Genomic DNA, 21,528 nt, shown 5'->3' on the forward strand with positions numbered 1-21,528 from the left:
ATGTACTCTTTCTCGTGATACTGAAGAAAGCCTCTAGATTGTGTTTGTTTAGTATGTGATCACATCTGACTTCTTTTGGACCTTTGAGAGCTTTGTTTTCAGTGCACTGACCAACTTTGTTTATTTTAAACTGGAATGCGTCTATTTCAGTCCGTGCTTGGCTGTGTCATAATAGTTTATAAACTGGCTGGGAGACATAAATGCATCATTTTAGCAAATTGTGGTTACACATTGTGAAATGTTTAGATTCAGTTTATAGTTTCTCAGTTTATTCCAGTAACCACTTGCTCTTTGTGTTAGCTTAACCTTAAAACATCAGAAGTCTCATTTGCAAACAATAAAGATGGTTCCTGTAACTAGTTCTGAAGCTTTTCCAAACATCTGCATCCGCTGCGTCAGATGTAATGTTCTTTCAGTACATTTACATTCATATAATGTAGTCATTTGAAAAATATATGAAACTATTCATCAGAAGAGTATAGAGAAATTGTGGTCAGTGTTTTGCATGCTTTTACACATATTTATGTTTTTTTCCCCTCTATATGCCTTAGGGTTCTTGCGTGTGTGTAAAGGGAGTGACGGAGTGGCTAACAGAGTTACTTGAGGTCTGTGCTTCCTGATGTAGATGAGGTGATTCAGTGCTCCAGGAATGGCTGCAGCTACGACAGAGAGAGGGGAAGAGAGGGAGCCTGTGGCTGGTGTGCAGTGAATCACAATGCACAGCCAGTCAGGTGGGGCTGGGGCACTGTGCTTCAGCAGGGATCTTCACTCATTACAGGACCGCAGAGCAGCAAGCAATATCTATTTTTACTGTTTTCATTTGATTGGCTTTTTGTGCTTAGGAAAACAGCAATGTAAAAGAATGTAGCTTTACACAGTTTATCTATGATACAAAATAGCTTCTGTGCAACTGATCCCTTTTGATTGACAAAAAAAAAAAATAGGTCATATTTTATCACGTGTTTAAGTCTGCATGCTAGGCTTCTGGGCTGATTCTGGAACACTGTGTGTTGCCCATAGCAACACACGAGGAGAGCCACCTCTACATCGACTGGTTTCCACAGACTAGCATGTGCTCAGCTGTCTTAGCAACAGCAGCGGAAGAGGGAGGGAGGGATGGTGAGACCAGCAGAGGAGGGGGGAGGGGAAGTGGCTTTTGTACGGCTCTTAGACATCTCACAATATTGAATGAAAATGGGTTTATTAAGATAAAAAACACATGGATTATATCAGTGAAATCTCCGTTGTAACTCAGGCAACAGATGGTGCAGATATCAAAGCGATAGTGAAGGCGGGAATAGTTAAGCTTCTAATTAGATATTTTATAGTAGGGAGACAATCATTTCTCCCAAACAACTGGGTCAACCTTAGATTTCAGAATTTCTGAAAATAAACATGTCATAAACCAGTCATTAAATGTGTCTTTGTTGAAACCTGATGGAATACTTTGACCCACTTAACAGCATGCAAAATAAAGCAGGAAGCAGTATGAATGTGAGAAGGAAAAGCGTCAGTTCAGATTCAGTGTAAGGCAGCAGCTCGGCTTCATGAAGTAACGGCTGAACACACTTTCTCTGCACTCCCTCTGTCCAGCAATATTCAGTGCTCTACTAGATAGCAATAACTGCCTGTCTGTGCGTATGTGTGCATATTTGATGTGCACTTGTTTGTGTGTGAGATTAAAGTGTGTGTTTTGCAATACAGCAGCAGTGCTAAGCTGTGCCTGGACAGCAGATGCCCAGAAAAGATTTATTGATGTGATTAAAAATGAGTGCATCTCATTAAACCCAAAAAGTGCAGACTGATGTCGGTGGATCACATTGGGTGAGCTGGTTACTTTGCCGTAGTATTTCTGGGAGAGAAAAGCAGATGAGAGAGGAGTGGATGAATTACAAGTAGGGTCATGAGCTGCATTCAGAACACAAGCACAAGGGGACGTGCCCCAGTCTGATGAATCAACACATAATGAATGAATAACAGGCAGATGTTGGCACAATCAACACAACATAGTAACTACATTTTCAACATGCACCTCTGTTGTGGTGATCTTGATTTTGATTTAAAACATTACAGGAGACTATAAATCAAATACAGCATGTCTCTTGTAGTATATTCCTACATTTGTGTTGTGTATGCTCTCTTTGGCGGGGATGTGGCTGCTTGCTCCAGTAGCTTTGTCTGTCTGCCTGGCTGGCTGAGCAGATCTGTGCAATTGTGTTTGCATGCTGAGTGTCTGCACTAAAATCATTCACAGTGCAATGACCCTTGTGTTTTGTGTGTCTGTGGATGTTGTCTTTGTTAAGAGGGTGAGAACATTTTCCTCATTAAACCGTATTCAGTGTCGGAGGGAGAGAGGGCAAAGGGAACAAGCTAAATGTCAGAGGAGGAAGAGACACAGCTGCTACAGCAAGACTGTGTATACTGTACTGTTATGTCAGCAGCTTGAGAGAAATGGCTTCATATTATGTGGCTGCTCTTCTGCAATTACACGTACAAAATGCTGACAACCTTTTTCTGCATCCACCTCCCCTTACCCCTATAACCACATTTTATGTTAACCACTCAAAATGTGTTCTGCTGCATTATCTCCTTGTCATTTCACTGTCCATTCTCGACTCCCCTATGTTTGACCTTTTTTGTTAGATACTGCAATATGAATGCAACTCCATAAGACATCGTTGCTTCCATCCCTGTTCCGTTTCATGTAGTGGCTTGCTTTTCCTTTCTCCATTTCTGCAGCTTCTCTCTCTGCCTCCTCGCTATTTCTCTCCTCCTACTTTACCCTCCATATTGATATCACTCTCAGTTTTCCCCTCCCCCATCCCACTCTTGGCCTCCTTTTCCCGCTTTTATGTCTCTGTCCTTCGTTTGCTCTCTCTTATGCCACCCTTTTCTGTCTCCCTATCATGTTCTGTCGGGTTCTTTCTGTAGTCTATCTCCTCTCTCATTCTGCCACATGCTTTTTAGCTCTGTGCTGCTGTGCCTCATGCCTGTAGGGTTGTGGCTGTGGATGGTGCATGTGCTGTTGTGTGTCAGTAGGGCACATTCTCTCTTATTGCTCCAGCTTTGTTGGAGGACGGCACATCTCACATTGAGGTCAGCAGCAGTGATGGTAATCTAATTTACACACACAGGAGGGTACAACGAAAACAGCTACTATCTTTATGTTGACACTTCACATGTGCACGCTCGTGCTCATAGAAGCACACACATTGCACATACTCACAAATGCCTAATCCACTTTACTGAAAGACACTTTCACAGAAGAAAGGGGGATGGAAAAAAACAAGCAGAGCATGTTCCCTATGGTGATATAGTGACTTTCAGGGAAAGAAAGACATCCTCTGTGAGACAAGTATATCAATCAGAGCCCCGTGGCAAAAATCAGACGTCCTGTCTTAACTGAAAATAATTCTTATCATAAGGACGTGGCTTTTTTCAGGATTTCAGACATTATTCTGAGTAAACTCTTTTATGTTTTACAAACGGGAAGACTGCACCAAACAGCTTTCATCTTCCATCCCAGATCTAACTTTCACCACCGAGATGAGACAGAGCAGACAACAGCTCCCAAACATTCAAAGCTGACCAGACAATAACACCAGCTGACCCATGTCACTGGGTATGTAATTACACAGGTAATATAGCTGGATAATGCTGGGATAATTATAGCTTTAGTATCCCACTGCTCATTCTGTCTTTCCCAGTATACTGTATACATTCAATTAATAAGGTCTTAGTTTGAACTATTTCATTCTATCAGTGCCCTGCTCTCTACTGTGATGCTTTGTAAACTTTAAGTCTCTTAATACTACTTTCCTCTGCCTTTGAGTGAAACATCTTTCTTTGCATTTATATCTAGTGTAAACCTTGTTTTCCCTTGTTCCGTGAGGTCAGTAATTGTAAGTCATTTATGGTCACTGAGATAAGCCCTCCCACCACTTCACTATTAGATTATGTTTATTTTCCTTCTCTTTTCTGTCTTCTTTGCAGTCTCTAATCAGGTAAAAAGAATCAGAGGCATTCAATAATGGTTAACAAGCACAATCATTTAAACATTTGATGAAGCTGAACTGTGGAGGCAGGTAATAAGCTACGTATATAATGTTCACCTGTAACGTTTCCCCCTATCAGCACTATATTTAAAAAGAGAACAGGAGAACGTGGATCAGCTTAGGCTCTGACAGAGCACACAGACAGCATTGAGGTCCACAACATAGTACTTAAACAATGTCAATTAGATCTGTCTTTCGAGAGCAATGTCTGTTTGTTTTTTTCGTCATTTTGTTCTGCATTCTGACATCTATTTCATAACCATAATGGGTAACTTCAGAGTGCGAGTGAGAGGAAGCATTTCTGTTTCTGTGTCAAAGAGTATTGATTTCAACCACCACTCACATACAGTTGACAAGGTTCACTAGAGTTATTTTTCACTAATTAAGCTGATGAAGCTCTGTGGCTGGAGAAAGGGAGGTGGTATATTAAGTTTGGTTGACGATTATGTTGGCATTGTGTTAATTAGTTGAATAAACCCCTGCTTTTTTAGCTTATAATATATCATTCCACATAAACTGCATGCTGTCCAGATTCTGCTGAACAGTTTGTTATCTGTACTGTCTGTGTGTGTTAGTGCATTGGTGAGTGAGTGTGTGTGTGTGTGTGTGTGTGTGTGTGTGTGTGTGTGTGTGTGTGTGTGTGTGTGTGTGTGTTTGCATTAGCTGGCCTTCTTTGTGGACTATTTAGGTGATTTGGTGTTGGTGAATCAGGAGGTTTTTATAGTGAGTGTCAGCGAGCACACACACTGCTGCAGTGCAGCCTATAGAGTATTCGGTCAATACGTAGTTTGTCCATAGTGCTGTGGCAGAGAAGGGTTTGAAAAAGAAAAATTATTCTTCTCTATATGGATGTAGACTAACTGTAAATAACTGTTCCTCAGTATTATAGAATTTCTATTTTGTGACTTTAACTTTAAGTTTGATATATCAGTTTAAAATTCTCCACTTTTGTGTGACTTAATACCAGTTTTTATCTAAACACTGACATATTTCAACCGTACAGAAAACAATATTTTGCTTGAATTGCGACTGCTTGACAAAGACTTTTAACTGGTAATAACACAACATGCCTCCGGGGTAATGGGGCAAAATCAGAGTCAGTGAGGCAAAAATTGCACCATGAGCTGCATTTACAACTGTGGGCCAAGACTCCCTGGCACAGCTCCTTTCACTCTTGTCATTTGTCCTAGAACATGACGAGACTGGTTCAGAGCCATGTGTGGCTTTGATGTCAACATCTGCTGCTGTGCTTAGGTCATCAGTGCATGCCTGGAGGATTGAACTGACTGAGCAGCCAGCGCAAGACTGCATGCAAGACAGACAGCTATTAAGTGGGGAAACAAGTGAAGACACAGTTGGTTGAAAGTCTCCTTTATGGTCATCCTGTTGCAAATGTAAGAGCGTCCAGTGTCCTGAGATCTAGATTGTTGGGATGGGGTTGTGATCTCTGATTGATAGAGTGTTTGAATGTGTTAGGGAAATCCAGAGTGAGCTGTTTAGGCATTGGATGCAGCCTTAGTAAGAGGATTGCCTTCTTACAGCAGTATCCCTGCACTGCTCCCTGTAGAGTATGGGGTATAAGGCCACAGTTGCTATACACTTGTCTGATTAAATACCGTATGTTGTATTCATTTCTAGCCATGCAGAAATGGATGGGATCAGATGTTGGCTGTTAGATGGATCCAGTCTCTAGCTGCAGGGTTCCTCTTCCCCCTGTGGCTATTTCCCCCCCACTAAGCATCTTGGGTAATTGCTTTGCCTTGTTTTGTAGCAAGTGCATTCTTATTTCTCTGAACGCTGTCTGTTTGGTCTTCACAACAATAAAGCTGTTTAGTATGCATACGTGTTTTTATGACTTCTTCAATGTAGCCACAACACGGTACTGTTGACTTGACTTTTTCTTTTAATTCTTTTTTTACATATTATCGAGGCTGTTTTCTGTGATTTGTGTGTCTGGTCAGATACAAGGCTTTAACTACAACAAAACACACAACAATCAAGCTGTAGTTTTTAATTTTTTTTTTTAAAAGATAACATTTCAGTGAAAAATAATTGTACTACAAAACAGGATATAGTCAGTATTTTAATTAGAGAAATATATGTCATTCTCTGGTCTTTGGGGGATGCACAGGGAGTCACTATGCTGATATAAAGTGCATGTGATTACACAACATTGATATGATTATGTAGATACAGAGAGAAAGTAGTTTTTTACCACAAATTTAAAGCTACAGCCTGAAACGTCTTATCCATTTTCTTCTCATTTTTGAAATGGTCTGAGCGTCATTTGGCTCCTTCTGGTCATCTTCTGGAGTGTGAACCAGTGAGCTGCTCAGTACAGTGGGTGACTCATCTCATCCCACATGTAGCTTTTCATTTTGTAAAGTTGGTCCGCTGTGTTTATTTTTAGGCAAACCATCTGTCATGAAAAATTTAAATCAGGGACTTTGGCATTTAGGGTTAAAGCTATTATTCCATCATGACATGTGTGACCCCCTGTAACCACACTTGAGCTGTGTATGTTTACATGTGTACCGATCGCTAAATATATGTTTCAATGTTTCCCGCCATCTTATCTTGTGGGTGCAGTGTATGAATAAAACAATGAGACATGGGTGTGGAAGATGAGTGTTAATGCTGTAAGCCTGACTCATATCCCACTCTCTCCTCCCACCGACTGGCTCCCTCTCTCCTTCTTCCCCTGCCTTTGTTCTCGTTATCACAACTATGCTGCAGCCCGGTGTGCTTTCCTTCTCATCTTCACCTTTTGCTATAGTTCCTTTTCATTTGCTGGTTTCTTCAGTCCATCTCTTTGTTTTCAAATCTCTTCTTCGATCTCATTCTTGCACAAAGAACCTCTTTCTGATTTTCTTCATCTCTGTCCTCCTCCCACGCATCCTGATTTCCTCTAGCTGGTACTCTCTCTTATGCCCTCTCCTGTCTCTTTGTGTAATTACAAGCTGATAGAAAATGGCTGACAGCTTTTGGAGGCTGTGTTACTCTCTCACCAATCTTTGTCATGTATGTCTGTTTTTCTCAGTTAAGTTGTTAATTACTATTGGAAAACAATGGCCCATTAGCCTTCATTCTATCAAGCTCGCTCCTTTCTCCTCTCTCTTTCTGACCAGAGAGACAGCCTCTCCTCTCTACAGCACATCTTTCTGTATAATCTGGAGCTGTGAGTAGAGCTGAAGATGTCAGAGCACCTTTCTCTTTCTCTACAGCAATTGTGATTCGCTACCTCATTTGCTGCATTTTTTTAACATATCTAACTGCTTTTAAGAAAACCAACTTGACTCAAATGAATTTGTCTGGGTTTATGTCGGGGAGGTCACAACAAAAAGTGACACTGTAATATTACTGCACATTTTAATTTTAGTCTCACTAGTATTACAATCACATTGGTTTGCTCCAGTTGAGTTTTATTAGGGTTGCAGTTAGTAAAATGACTGTTTCAGGTAAGAGTAGGGTTGATTCTTATCATTTTTTGGTCAAAGTGTTGCTTTGTTTGTCGTACTGTATAAAACAACTCCACATGGTCCTCTCCTTTTCATATAATAAGACAAAGACTTATCTAAAAAAATATTTCTGTAAGATAAGGCTGATTGTGTTTTAGTTTCATTGGTTGCAATTTTGTTCTTCATGTTGGTTGATTTGATGGTATGCTCTATACGCACTGAGCAACTAGGGTCAACTTGCATCACACGCACTATATGCCAGATGTTGTTCTGTATTGTTAACTGACTCTTGTGCTGACAGTGCTCATCTTATCATGTCTCATTCAAAGATACAGCTCTGCTATGTCCTGGTGTGCTGTGGCTTCAGTTTGTGTGTCTATGTGAGGCCTGCACGATTAGTGACCATGATAACTATTGATAAGTGATACTCACTTTCTGATGGTGACTTTTCCTGCATTTTAACATTAGTTTTGGTCATATGTGTGCATGTGACAACTTCAAAGACTGATTAGCTAATCAATTTACACTTGTACTGTCAGGGTAATGGCAACTATAGGAAATGCTTAAGTGAACGCTTAATTTCATTGTATGGATCTTGTGGTGACTTTACATTTATGATGTACTTGTAGTTGCAAGTCCAGGTTTCAGTGCAATGAATGTCTGTGTCACATCATAAGTTGCTCTGTTTAGTCTGATGCATTACAGATCAGTGGGGTTTAACAGCAGATAACAAGATCAGGTGCTACATGATACATTGAATAGGAAAACTACATTTTTCATCGAAACCAAAACTAAATCGTCCGCGGTAAACACTGGGCTAGATAATCTATGCATCACATTACAGATAATGAAGACAGAACCTGCTTGATGTGAGTAGAAGAGCAAAAATTAGCAGAGACTACAAAGCCGTTAAAAAAACATGATACCAAAATAACAAGGAGATTGGTCTGCTTGTTTACAGACTACTGTAAACAGGTCTTTGCGATAAGACTGCAGTATAATTGTTCCCTAAACCCTTGTTTACTCCCTAATGTTCGTCTTAATCCGCATTCACTTTGCTTCGTCCTCTAACTGAGAACTAGAGTAGTAGACTGTGCTGGTGGTGCTTCTTATGGTGCAAATAAATATGTATGAAGTAGAAGAAAAAATACACTCAGTGACCAGTAAAACAGAAATACCTGTAAAATGTAATGTAACCCTGCAATAAATATTACTTCTCTGGAACGAGCAGATCTCCATGCACTGTGTGGAAATTAGTCACAACACATTGTCACCCTTCAGGTGCTTTAAATAGGAACTTCCTGTCAAAGCCTTTCCATTCTGCCATAAATGTCAGTATTCCCAGTTGCCCTAGATTAATGCTTCTGGGTGTAAAGTAATAATTCTACTATGTTGCTGCTCTAATGCGATTAGGTGGAATCGCCTTAATAATGCCATGAAGGGTCTTTGAAAAGGAAACAGCACACGGAGTAAACGAGGATGCCACTCACACTTAAATCCCAGGCTAATGTCCAGATTCCATTCTAAGTTTTACCTCGTGTTCTTTTATTGTTGTTGCGTTGGCCTGATTGAGTGGAATACTAACCCTCATTTCTATATCAGTAACCTTTGCAAAATGTATATAATTGTGGGTGCTGTTGCATTGCATCATACTGAGAGGTGTTTCTGATTACTCTAACCAAATAACGCAATGCGGGTCAACAGCACCACAAAGCATCCAAAAGACCATTAAGATGAAACAACAACTCTCTAAAATAATTTCACCAAAACTGAACATTATAACCATCATGAAGGCAGGCTTTATTGCAGGGCTGTTGCGTCAGTGTATTTGTTTTAACCGGGTGAGCCTAATAAACTAGCAACTGAGTGTATACTCCCTCTACCTCTCTCTATCACATGCACACACCAACCAAATGACCAGACACATACAAGCTATAATGCACACTCATGGTGCACTTAGCCTCACCACATTATAAGAACCTTCTGTTGCTACACATGCTAAGGCGATGCCCATGAAGCTGTTTAAGTTTTGATGCTGTTTAAGTTTTGATGCTGATAAGAGTGGAAGATGGTGTTTGCTATTCTCGGAGACCGGCAGCCACAGAGCCCAAGCTTAAATGATTGGTAGGCAAGTCATTATTTTATAAATAGTCATCTTCACTTTCTGTGGAAAGTGGAGCAACCTCACAAAACCATTTCAGTCGTTTCCAACGTCAGATTCTCTGCAGGCCAGCACTCTCCTCTATTATTCAGACCCTTTTTTTTTTTTTAAGAAATGGGCCAAGCCCTTGCGCAGCAGGCTTGCACCTGCAGTGCACTTCACATGCAGCACTGCATGCTGCATATTCTGTACTGCATGACTGATAAGAAACTAAAAATAGCCATTACACATGGCTACAATGATATATACGGGTACAATTTGCTGATGCTTGGGGAATATAAATGAGACACCAATGTGTGGATAAACTGCTTTACAGTTGCCCATGAATGTGAATGATGTAAACTATATATGCAAGTGCTTCATAAAAGAACACAGCATATTCTGCATCATCATCATTTGTGGCTGATGGAATTCTCTCTCTTTTCTTTCCCTCTTTGTTTTGATATGTATCAAGCTGGATGTGAATGTGCCGGTATTGTTAGGTGCATCCAGATCTCCTTCCCAATCTGGGAGACTTGGCATTTTAATTTCCGCAGGCAGAGGAGATATGTGACAGACACCGAGGCTGCTAGTGTATCTGAACCACCGATACCATTTTTTGGAGTGGGTGAGCGGGTTAATCTAATAGAAGGCTTTAAAGCACTGCCTGCCTCTGACACCAGTGTGTGTCTGAGTGTGCATGTGGAAACTGCTGTCGAGAACAAAGACCAGGGTGAAAAAGCTCCCCCTGGTGGCAAAATATGGAAACGACATTAGAGCATCCTGTGCCTTATGTGTGTTTGTGTGTCAATACATTCAATTATTTAGCTTGTTGCCACTCTGTATGTGGCAGTGTATTGACTGGTATGGTTATTGAGTTTCTGTGTCAGTATTGATCCATGGATAGCGAGTCCTGTCCCATTTTACGTTCTGATTAAAGCCTAACACAGTCCCTGCCCTCTTCCCCAGTGAACTGTTTGATTGACAAATCTAGGTTATCCATCCCTGACTATAAAGATAGATTTATTCTTAATCCCACAAAAATTGTTTGGGTCATGCAGTTTCTCTGTGTGAGTGGAAAACAGAGAAAGAGAACAGGAGAAAAAGAGAGTGTACAGGGAGCGTGTGTCCTTGGCCATATTAAATGTTTGTATAAAGTGGGTGAATGTTCACAATGTGGAAAATATATGTATTTTAGTTGAATACAACCGACATTTTTTGCGTTTGTCTGGTTGTGATTTTAAAAACAAATGTATGCCCTGTCCTTGTCATCAGTACAGAGTGTTCATAAAGAGGGGTGCGGTGGAGGAGGGTGTAGGGAGGGGCACAGACGGGGGCTGCATCTGCGTCACCATGGATACAAGAGGGGAGACTGTGAATCTATTATGGGTGCACCCTGTGAAAGCAGTGATCTGTCAGACACTGCCTTTGTCTCTATGCACTGTTGAGCCAATCAGAGTGTCCATTACAGTCAAGTGATTCCAGTTGACCAATCAGATTTTCATGCTACCTTTGCTGTTATCAAAGCTTGTTGTACATCCTGTTTTATTGACATGTTTGATTAATAGTCTGTTGGAGCAAAGTAAACCATGAGTGTGCTTCTGCTTTCACAAGGTGTTTGCTGGATTTCAATAACTGACATTCTCACTGAGCAACACTACATAAGAATGTAATTCATGCACAAACACGTCTCTCTCTCTCTCTCTCTCTCTCTCTCTCTCTCTCTCTCTCTCTCTCTCTCTCTCTCTCTCTCTCTCTCTCTCTCTCTCTCTCTCTCTCTCTCTCTCTCTCTCTCTCTCTCTCTCTCTCTCTCTCTCTCTCTCACCATTCTATTACTCGCCATCACACCTCTCTTACACATGGGAATCTCACAAACCCTGATGATTCCCTCCTGCGGTTAAACTCTACACAGACACACTGTGATTCATGCTGTATATATGCATTGCTTATCGTGAACCGTAAATTCAATGTTAAAGGTTCAATGACTGAAATTTGCATAGCTCAATAATGATGCAGTACAGATGGCCTTTTGCAATACAGATCACCTGTAAACTGGCCATTCATGAATGCCCTTATGTATTACTGGAAACAATGGCTAGTGTTGGTGTATTAATAGAGAGGCTAAAACATCTAATAGAGTGTCTGCAAAATTGTAAAGAAAAAAAGTGCTGGATAGAAATGTTATGAGGATTAGCCATATAAGAGTTAAAATCTAAATCATACTGTCCTAGCTCCCCAATTGGGCAACGATATCATGACAACATCAAATAGAGAAATCACTCGGGCCACAACAGCATGCTGTTTCTCCTGCCTGTTGTTTTACAGTAGAGTAACTAATTATGTGAGATTTGGGCATTGTGCCATTACTTCCCATATGAGTGAGCACTGTGTTGGTGTGTCTCTAGTTTTACCTCAAGGGTATGTGCATGTGTGTGTTTGGGCATGCTCCATATCGCTGTGTCCTGGTTTTCATCTTGTTCCGGCTCATGTTTCCCTGGACCCGCCCGTGTCCTACTTACTCCAGAAACCAGTGGAAGCGAGCGCAGATTTGGAAATAAATGATTGAGTGGTAGTTGGATTAAATATTAGAAGTGATTCATCTTCTCCAAACCTCTCTCTTTCTCCCTCTCGCTCTCTTCCTATCCATCTATCATAGAGGATGTTATGGATGATATGCTTGTGTGTAGCTGTTTGTGTGCATACAAGTGTGAGTCTAGTAGTCTAGTAAATGTATTCTATAGGATGCTACTTGTGTCTGTGCACAACTGGGGATCATAATCCTGCAAACATTTTACAAAAACATTTTTCAAATATCAATGTCATATGGTAGCTAGGAGTCATCGTCCCATGGAAAAGCAAGTACACCCCCTTCTATTTTCAGATTACAATATGCCAGTCTTGTTACCTCTTTATCTTCATTCATCCCCTCTGCTTTAGCAGCGCATCTTAGTCATTAGTGTACTGCTGCAATTGGGTGTGGTTCTAGTCACACTGTCACTAAAATCAACTGCTGTATGAGTCATATCACAGCTGTTTCTCAGAGAAACACCAGAGAAATTGAAACTATGATTGAGGTTCAGCAATTCAACACACAAAGAAAAAGCGAAAATGTGTAGCTCAGAACAAAAAAACATGATCTGGAGGTTTGTACTGAGTAAAGAAGGAAACGTGCAAAAGGAGTAGGTTGCCCCCTTGTGCCGAGATGAGCTCTACACCACACAAAAACAGCACTATGACATCAGTATCTCGTCACATGAAGCAGGATGCAGTGTGCAGACCGCAAGAGTGGGGGTGGTCCCCAGAGCCCCGGCCCAGAGAGTGGGCAGAGACAGTGGGTTGGGCATGGCTGAATGCAAAGGTCAGGCTTGCTGTGGGGCTGTGGGGGGTTGAAAGAGAAGCAAGCACTGCTGTTAAAGTGAATCTGCCATAGTGAATATGCTGCTGCAGTGCTCCATTATCAATGCATGAGCAGCCCAACGGCCACTGTGGACAGCCTGGTGTGGTATGCATACAAGCATGGTGTGTGTGTGTGTGTGTGTGTGTGTGTGTGTGTGTGTGTGTGTGTGTGTGTGTGTGTGTGTGTTTTTTGCTCCTCTCACAATCTGATCAGATTCGTTCAGTGAGATAAAAAATGCTACATGAAAGTGAACCGTAGGAAATATAAATCTAGAGGTGGGTAGGAAATCCAGCGGCGTAATACTTTATATTATCCGTGCCTTTTTAAAAAATAAACCCATATGCTTCGGCATTAGTGAGGGTGTGGGTGTGTGTTTGTGCACACATGCATCATGTCTGTGCCTGAGATGGCGTTGCTATGGAGACAAGAGAGCTGTGCAGAAGGAGAGAGGAGGAAAGGGGGGAGAGACTCGCCTTGGAGCATGTTCAGATGGCACCCTTCCCCCATCTACACTCACACACAGATGAACAGCACAGTACACGCCCTTATAACACACACACTTACTCACAAGCACACACACACGGTTGATGGCTATGTAAAGGGCTGTTCAATTCTTAGTATGGAGGAGATACAGAAGCTAATTTGGCGACTATATGTGGTGGTTGGCCTTTTATAATACATTGAACATGCCTAAAACACGGTTGTTCGCTGCTTCCGCCCAAGCCACCCCCTCCCCTCCCCTCACCTATACTGCTCCCTCTGCCCCTTTGATCACACTGCTCTTGATTTCTCCTTTTAACTTCATGACGTGATAGGTAAACCACAGACAGAGACGCAGGTTAACAGGCACACATCTAGCCAACCACTAGATTCATTATGCACAGCTCCCTGTGTTCAGGGACTAAATACTGTGTGTTTTTCTGAACCACAGTTTATTCACTTTAAATTATTCAGAAAATTCTATTAACATAACCTCAGGAAATGTGACTTTCATCAATGGATACAGAGTTCATAAATACAAACTGAAATACTGTGTCATGAGGACTTGGTTGTTTTAATCAACTAAAATGTAATCAATTAAAGCAACATGTCTCTTTGCGCAGGCTGTGTGTTTGAAAATGGTGATTAATTGTTTCTGTATTAGTGCAGAGCTATTAATGGATTAATTGACCCTTCTGCAGATGCTTCCCAGTGGAGCTGTATGTGGCATTGGAAGAGGAGCTCCCAATGCCACATTATCTTTTATTGACTTTATTCACAATCTGTGTTTCCTCCACATGGCCTTGTGGGCATGCTCAGTAACAGGCCCTGACGTTGCTCTGAGGTTGGGTTCAGTACTGCGGTCTATGATATCATTCATTCTGTGTGTGGGCAATGCAGTGCAGTACTAGGTTTACTTGTGGATTGTAAATGTATACACTCTGGTGTCTGTTAATTATTTCTTGGAAGAGTGTGACTGGTGGTTCACAGCAGTTCACAGCAGTGTCAGCAGGCCACGAAGCAGAATCCCTGGAATAATAAAGACAGATTATCTTTATAGTGCTGAGTAAACTGCAGCATCAGTGGTCCATGTGTGTCATGTATTTTATGAGTAAAATAATCCAGACTGAAGGCCTGTATGGCTGGCACAGTATAGACAGTGACCTACAAATAAACTATGAATCATTGAATTTCATCATGATCTGTCTGGGTCTGATGGGCCAGGCGCTCTTTGTGTGTTCACTTGTGTGTATGTAAATAAACTGAATGTGCAATATACTCAGTTGCTACAGAACATACTTTTTCCATTGCATTAGTAAAATTGGGCAAACAGGTCATCTTTTGTGAGCCAATATGATTATTGCATTTTTGGGTTAACGGATGACTGCGGCTCAGTACGTGATGGTTATTAATATTTTCAAATCAAATCATGTTTCCTACAGAATGGAAATAGGACAGGAGTTTCTGAACCCAGGGCTTAATCCTGGGATTACAAACGAGGGAATGTTCATAAGCTCATGACTACCGTCTCTGTGGAAATGTGAAGAAACAGTAAAATACACCGAAATACACCACGGAGCTGCATGCAGCAGAACAAAAGGGTCCAATTAACTTTATGCAATACCCTCAAGGCTGACAAAAAAAACAAAGACAAAATGAGAAGAGAGTGATCTGAATGTAGTAAGAAGATCTACAACTTATTTGTAGTAAACCCAACCTAGAATAAGTACCACAATTGTACTTATTTATTATAAATAACCATTGTGCAATTCAGAAATTGCAGGATGCCCAAATAAATGGCTAGGTAATTTCTGGTAGCCATGGATGCCCAATGTCATAATTTCACCAAAAGTGACAGTGAACAAGTGTGTGTGTGTGTGTGTGTGTGTGTGTGTGTGTGTGTGTGTGTTTTAGAAGGCTATACAATGTTTCAATATATGAACGATTGTTCTGACACATTCAGCACACATCAGGACAGGCAAAGCAGGCTTTATATACGACATTCTCTGGTGTGCTATCCATGGTGCTGAAAACATTTTGATCGCTCTTATTTGAGTTAGGATATTCAGCAGCACATACAATGATATCAATATTGTATGGTGTGACATTAGGCCTTCATCTTTCACTGATCTTTGCATTTTGTCTATATCACCACGTGGCGCCGCTGTTGATCCATCAGAGACAGCTCTACTCTCTGAGACAACGAGGCCACTCCCGTTTCAAGGCAATTGGGACATTTCTTCAGTCTTTGTTACAGAGGGAGGACGGTGGAAGAAACACAGCATTTTCCAATGAAATTCTAGCTCACCTCGCTGGATAACTTCCATACAATGTCTTCACCTTGTAGATATTTCGGGATATGTCTTGGGCTCTTTCTACTGGAATTTAACTGGGAAACGGTATCTGGACAGCTCTCCTATTCCGTCTCAGAGGAGGTAAACCCGGGGACTCCTATTGGAAATATCGCTAAGGACCTAAACATTAATTCACAGGACTTGGAATCACGTATGTTTCAAATTGTTACTGGATCAAAGAGAAAATTCTTCGAGGTAAATCTAAAGACTGGTGTTCTGTATGTCAGTGAGAGAATAGACAGAGAGGAGCTTTGCGAGGAGGAATTGAAATGCTCAGTAAGTGTGGAAGCCGTCATAAATAACCCGTTAAAACTGTACCGTATTGACGTAGACATCTTGGATGTAAATGACAATGGCCCATTGTTTACGACCAAATTGCAAAATCTGTACATCGCAGAGAGTACGTTACCAGGGGTGAAATTCGCATTATCTGAAGCAAGTGATGTAGATGTGGGGAGAAACGGAGTCAGCACTTACAAATTAAGCCAAAATGCGCATTTCTCTTTGGCTGTGCACAAAGCAGGCGACAGTGCGTCTGCTGAGTTAGTGCTGCAGAAAGCTTTAGACCGAGAAAAGCAGCCCGTGATCACCATGACACTGACCGCTGTAGACGGAGGGAGTCCTCCGAAATCAGGCACCTCGCAGCTCGTTATTAATGTTTTAGACAATAACGATAACATCCCGATATTCAGCGAAACGTTGTATAAAACAAAAATTCAAGAAAACACGCCATTGGGCACGACAGTAATCGCTGTGAACGCCAACGATGCAGACGAGGGCCTCAACAGTGAGATTGTGTATTCACTGAGAAGCAAAGATCAAGATCACGTACTTGATATCTTTGAAATTGAAAGTCAAACGGGAGTGGTCAAGGTAAAAGGCAACGTAGACTTTGAGGAAAAGAAGGCTTTTGAGATACGTGTAGAGGCCAGTGATAAAGGGCAGCCACCGATGTCTGCTCATTGTAAAGTGCTGGTAGAAGTGGTGGACGTGAACGACAATGCTCCTGAGATCACGGTGACGTCACTGCACACCACAGTGAAAGAGGACGCTACTCCAGGCACCGTGGTCGCCCTAGTGTCAGTCCTCGATAAGGATGGTGGGAAAAACGGTGACGTGAACATTCAAATAAAAAATGAGGTTCCACTCAAACTCGAAACAAACTACAAAAATTATTATTCTTTGTTAGTTGACGGACCGCTGGACCGAGAGAGTGTCTCTAACTACAACGTCACAATAGTCGCCACCGATAAAGGAACCCCGTCGCTCTCCAGCACGAGTGTACTTTCTATACACATTTCTGATGTAAATGATAATCCACCTCAGTTCCCAGAGCCCCGAATTAATGTATACCTAAAGGAGAACAGCCCAGTGGGAGGAATTATTAAAACAGTAACTGCCACTGATGCTGACGTAGACCAGAACAGTCAGGTGAGCTATTCGTTTTTACAAAGTAACCCATCATCTACAATGGTGAACATCAACTCAGAGACTGGAGACATAGTCAGTCTGCAGTCTTTTAACTACGAGGAGTTCAACACGTTTCAGTTTAAAGTTCAGGCCACAGACTCTGGTGTTCCTCCGCTCAGCAGCAACGTGACTGTGAACGTTTTAGTCCTGGATGAGAATGACAACAGTCCCACGATCCTCGCGCCCTATTCTGAGCACGGCTCCGTTAACAGTGAGAGCATCCCCTATTCTGCTGAAGCGGGATACTTTGTGGCAAAGATCAGGGCTGTAGACGCAGACTCTGGATACAACGCGCTGCTCTCGTATCACCTCTCTGAACCCAAAGGAAACAACCTCTTCCGGATCGGAACCAGCACCGGAGAGATCAGGACTAAGAGGAGAATGAGTGACAATGACCTGAAAACTCACCCCTTGGTGGTGTTGGTCTCTGATAACGGAGAACCCTCCCTGTCAGCTACTGTGTCTATTGACGTGGTGGTGGTTGAAAGCACTGCTGACATCCAGACTCAGTTCAGACATGTGCCCATAAAGGAGGACAGCTTCTCTGATTTAAACCTGTATCTGCTGATCGCCATTGCGTCGGTGTCACTGATCTTTCTGCTGAGCCTCATCAGTTTAATAGCTGTCAAATGCCACAGGACAGACGGCAGTTTCAGCAGGTACAGCGCCCCAAGGATCACCACCCACCCTGACGGGAGCTGGTCTTACTCTAAAGCTACTCAGCAGTATGACGTGTGTTTCAGTTCAGACACGCTGAAGAGTGACGTAGTGGTTTTCCCCGGACCGTTTCCACCTGTAGATGGTGAACTGATCAGTATTAACGGAGGAGACACTTTTACCAGAACTCAGACTTTACCCAACAAAGACAAGGTAAGAAAACTATGAAAAAGCAACATGTTTCATTGGATGTGCTACTTTATTCTACAGGGCTGTCTCTCCGTGTTCAATTTGTTTGTGAAGGAAATTACCACATTGTATTTGAAAACCTGTTTTATTATAAGTATACCTACATGGGCTCACGTAATGGCAATTTTGAAGTTAACATACAGTAAGACTCTCATTCATTTTCCCGAGAGCACTGCCGTATGTGTCTGTCGTTGTCCATGGTGCTGAAATAAGCACCACCGTTTGTTACATGAGCGCAGTAAAGTGTGGTGTGTGCTGTTAGGAGGGTATGTTTAGTGCTGTCTGAAAACTATCTATATGTATTAATACGTGAAGATTTCACCACATTTAGTCGCTCTTGATAACTTGAGCTTTTGTACTAATATAAATATGTGAATGAGTAAATAAGGGAGTTTTACTGTTTTTTTTCCTTATTTCGTTGTCCTTTGGATTTGTGACTTATTGTTAGCTGTGTATTGACTTGAGAGTTCAGAAGTATGATATGTTTTAGCAGTGAATGTAGTTAATTAAAACGACCACAAGGTGACATTGTAGACCGTCAGATCTAGATGTTCATCTTGGTAGCGTCAGGCTCCTCCCAGATTCAGAAGACGATCCTGATTCTCTGGGCTTTGTTACAAAGAGACGCGGTGCAAGAATGGACTGTGTCGCCATCATTTTGTCGGTTGCGCCTCAAACAGCAAGGAAACTGGATTGTGGATCATAGCTTGCGTCTCCATTTATTAGACGGGATTTTGGACATTAGAATACATGTTCTGTTGACATTGGATCAAAATATGTCGACGCGGATGATACGGAGCCCTTTTGGGATTTATATACTCGTTGTTCTTTTGGATTGTTGCTGGGAAGCGGTGTCTGGACAGCTCTCTTACTCTGTATCAGAAGAGGTAAACCCGGGGACTTCTGTGGGAAATCTCGCTAAAGATCTAAACCTTAACGTCCACGACTTGGAGGCACGTATGTTTCAGATTGTTAGTGGATCGAAAAGAAAATATTTCGATGTAAATCTGAAAACTGGTGTTCTCTATGTCAATGAAAGAATCGACCGTGAGGAGCTTTGTGCGAAAGCTACGAAATGTTCTGTGAATGTAGAGGCTGTGATTAACAATCCACTGAAGCTTTACCGTTTAGAGGTAAATATAGTCGATATAAATGATAACGCGCCATATTTCGCTGAGACATTGCAGTCTCTTAACATTGCTGAAAGTACGGTGCCAGGAGGGACATTTGGATTCATAGGGGCATCGGATGTCGATGTTGGTAAGAATAGCATTAGTTCATACAAACTAAGTCCAAATGATTATTTTTCTTTAGAGGTTCACAAAGGGGGAGAGAGTGTGTCTGCGCAGCTTGTGCTCCAGAAAGCTTTAGACCGAGAAAAACAACACACTGTAAGACTAACAGTGACTGCTGTGGACGGTGGAAATCCACCCAAATCAGCAACCTCCGAAATCATTATAAACGTTTTAGACATTAACGACAACGCCCCAGTTTTCAGCAGTTCGTTATACAAGGCACGTATTTCTGAGAACTTAGCAGTCGGTAAAACTGTGATAGTTCTGAATGCAACTGACGCAGATGAGGGATTAAATGCAGACATAGAATATTCATTAAGAAGTAAAGGACAGGATCACATTTTACATGTATTTAAAATAGACTCTAAAACGGGTGCAATTATAGTCGGAGGTAAGATCGACTATGAGGAACATCCCGCGTTTGAGATTCATGCACAGGCCAGTGACAAAGGCCAGCCTCCGATGTCTGCTCATTGTAAGGTGGTGGTAGAAGTGGTGGACCTAAATGACAACGGGCCTGAGATCACTGTGACGTCACTACTAAACACAGTGAAGGAGGACTCAGAAGTAGGTACTGCTATAGCACTCGTTTCTGTGTTGGACAAAGATGGAGGTAAAAACGGTGTTGTAACAGCTGCCATTGCAAATGATGCCCCCTTTAAATTGGACACAAATTATAAAAACTACTATTCGTTAGTAGTTGGTGGTCTGCTTGACAGAGAAACAATGGCCGAGTACAATGTAGTTATTATAGCAACTGATGAAGGGACTCCACCTCTCTCCAGCACCAGCATAGTGACAGTTCATGTTTCTGATGTCAATGACAATCCGCCTCGCTTCTCGGAGCCGCTGGTTAATGTCTATGTTAAAGAGAACAGTCCAGTAGGTGCAGTTATTAAAACCGTGACTGCAGTTGATGCCGATATAAATGAAAATGGTCAAGTGAGCTATTCATTTTTACAAAGTAACAGTAACTCGTTGCGGTTATCTACAATGGTGAACATCAACTCAGAGACCGGAGACATAGTCAGTCTGCAGTCTTTTAACTACGAGGAGTTAAACACGTTTCAGTTTAAAGTTCAGGCCACAGACTCTGGTGTTCCTCCGCTCAGCAGCAACGTGACTGTGAACGTTTTAGTCCTGGATGAGAATGACAACAGTCCCACGATCCTCGCGCCCTATTCTGAGCACGGCTCCGTTAACAGTGAGAGCATCCCCTATTCTGCTGAAGCGGGATACTTTGTGGCAAAGATCAGAGCTGTAGACGCAGACTCTGGATACAACGCGCTGCTCACTTACCACCTCTCTGAACCCAAAGGAAACAACCTCTTCCGGATCGGAACCAGCACCGGAGAGATCAGGACTAAGAGGAGAATGAGTGACAATGATCTGAAAACTCACCCCTTGGTGGTGTTGGTCTCTGATAACGGAGAACCCTCCCTGTCAGCTACTGTGTCTATTGACGTGGTGGTGGTTGAGAGCACAGCTGACATCCAGACTCAGTTCAGACATGTGCCCATAAAGGAGGACAGCTTCTCTGATTTAAACCTGTATCTGCTGATCGCCATTGCGTCGGTGTCGCTTATCTTTCTGCTGAGCCTCATCAGTTTAATAGCTGTCAAATGCCACAGGACAGACGGCAGTTTCAGCAGGTACAGCGCCCCAATGATCACCACCCACCCTGACGGGAGCTGGTCTTACTCTAAAGCTACTCAGCAGTATGACGTGTGTTTCAGCTCAGACACGCTGAAGAGTGACGTAGTGGTTTTCCCCGGACCGTTTCCTCCTGTAGATGGTGAACTGATCAGTATTAACGGAGGAGACACGTTTACCAGAACTCAGACTTTACCCAACAAAGACAAGGTAAGAAAAGTATGAAAATACTTTAAATGTATTAATCTATTCCCGAGAGCTGAGGCTCAAAGCATGTCCCTCCTTGTTTTAATTTGCTTTATTATGAAGTGAAATTACTT

At 42.1% G+C, this 21,528-nt stretch overlaps 3 protein-coding genes across 13 annotated transcripts in view; all 3 read left to right on the forward strand.

The window, feature by feature from the left end:
* The window catches only part of LOC137875490 (protocadherin alpha-C2-like), a 161,559-nt gene that overhangs the window by 51,298 nt on the left and 88,733 nt on the right, over positions 1-21,528 (forward strand). The window lies entirely within an intron of this gene.
* LOC137875911 (protocadherin alpha-8-like) lies at positions 15,457-18,270 on the forward strand. Its single transcript, XM_068715430.1, has one exon. It carries the CDS (start codon positions 15,861-15,863, stop codon positions 18,237-18,239), a length of 2,379 nt encoding a protein of 792 aa, XP_068571531.1. The 5' UTR covers positions 15,457-15,860; the 3' UTR covers positions 18,240-18,270.
* LOC137875912 (protocadherin alpha-4-like) lies at positions 18,553-21,481 on the forward strand. The gene has a single exon (XM_068715431.1). The coding sequence runs from the start codon at positions 18,809-18,811 to the stop codon at positions 21,431-21,433; it is 2,625 nt and encodes an 874-aa protein (XP_068571532.1). The 5' UTR covers positions 18,553-18,808; the 3' UTR covers positions 21,434-21,481.

The sequence above is a fragment of the Cebidichthys violaceus genome, unplaced genomic scaffold (genome assembly GCF_023349555.1).
Source record: "Cebidichthys violaceus isolate CVI_PGR_0920_01 unplaced genomic scaffold, fCebVio1.0.p SCAF_2, whole genome shotgun sequence".
NCBI lineage: Eukaryota > Metazoa > Chordata > Actinopteri > Perciformes > Stichaeidae > Cebidichthys > Cebidichthys violaceus.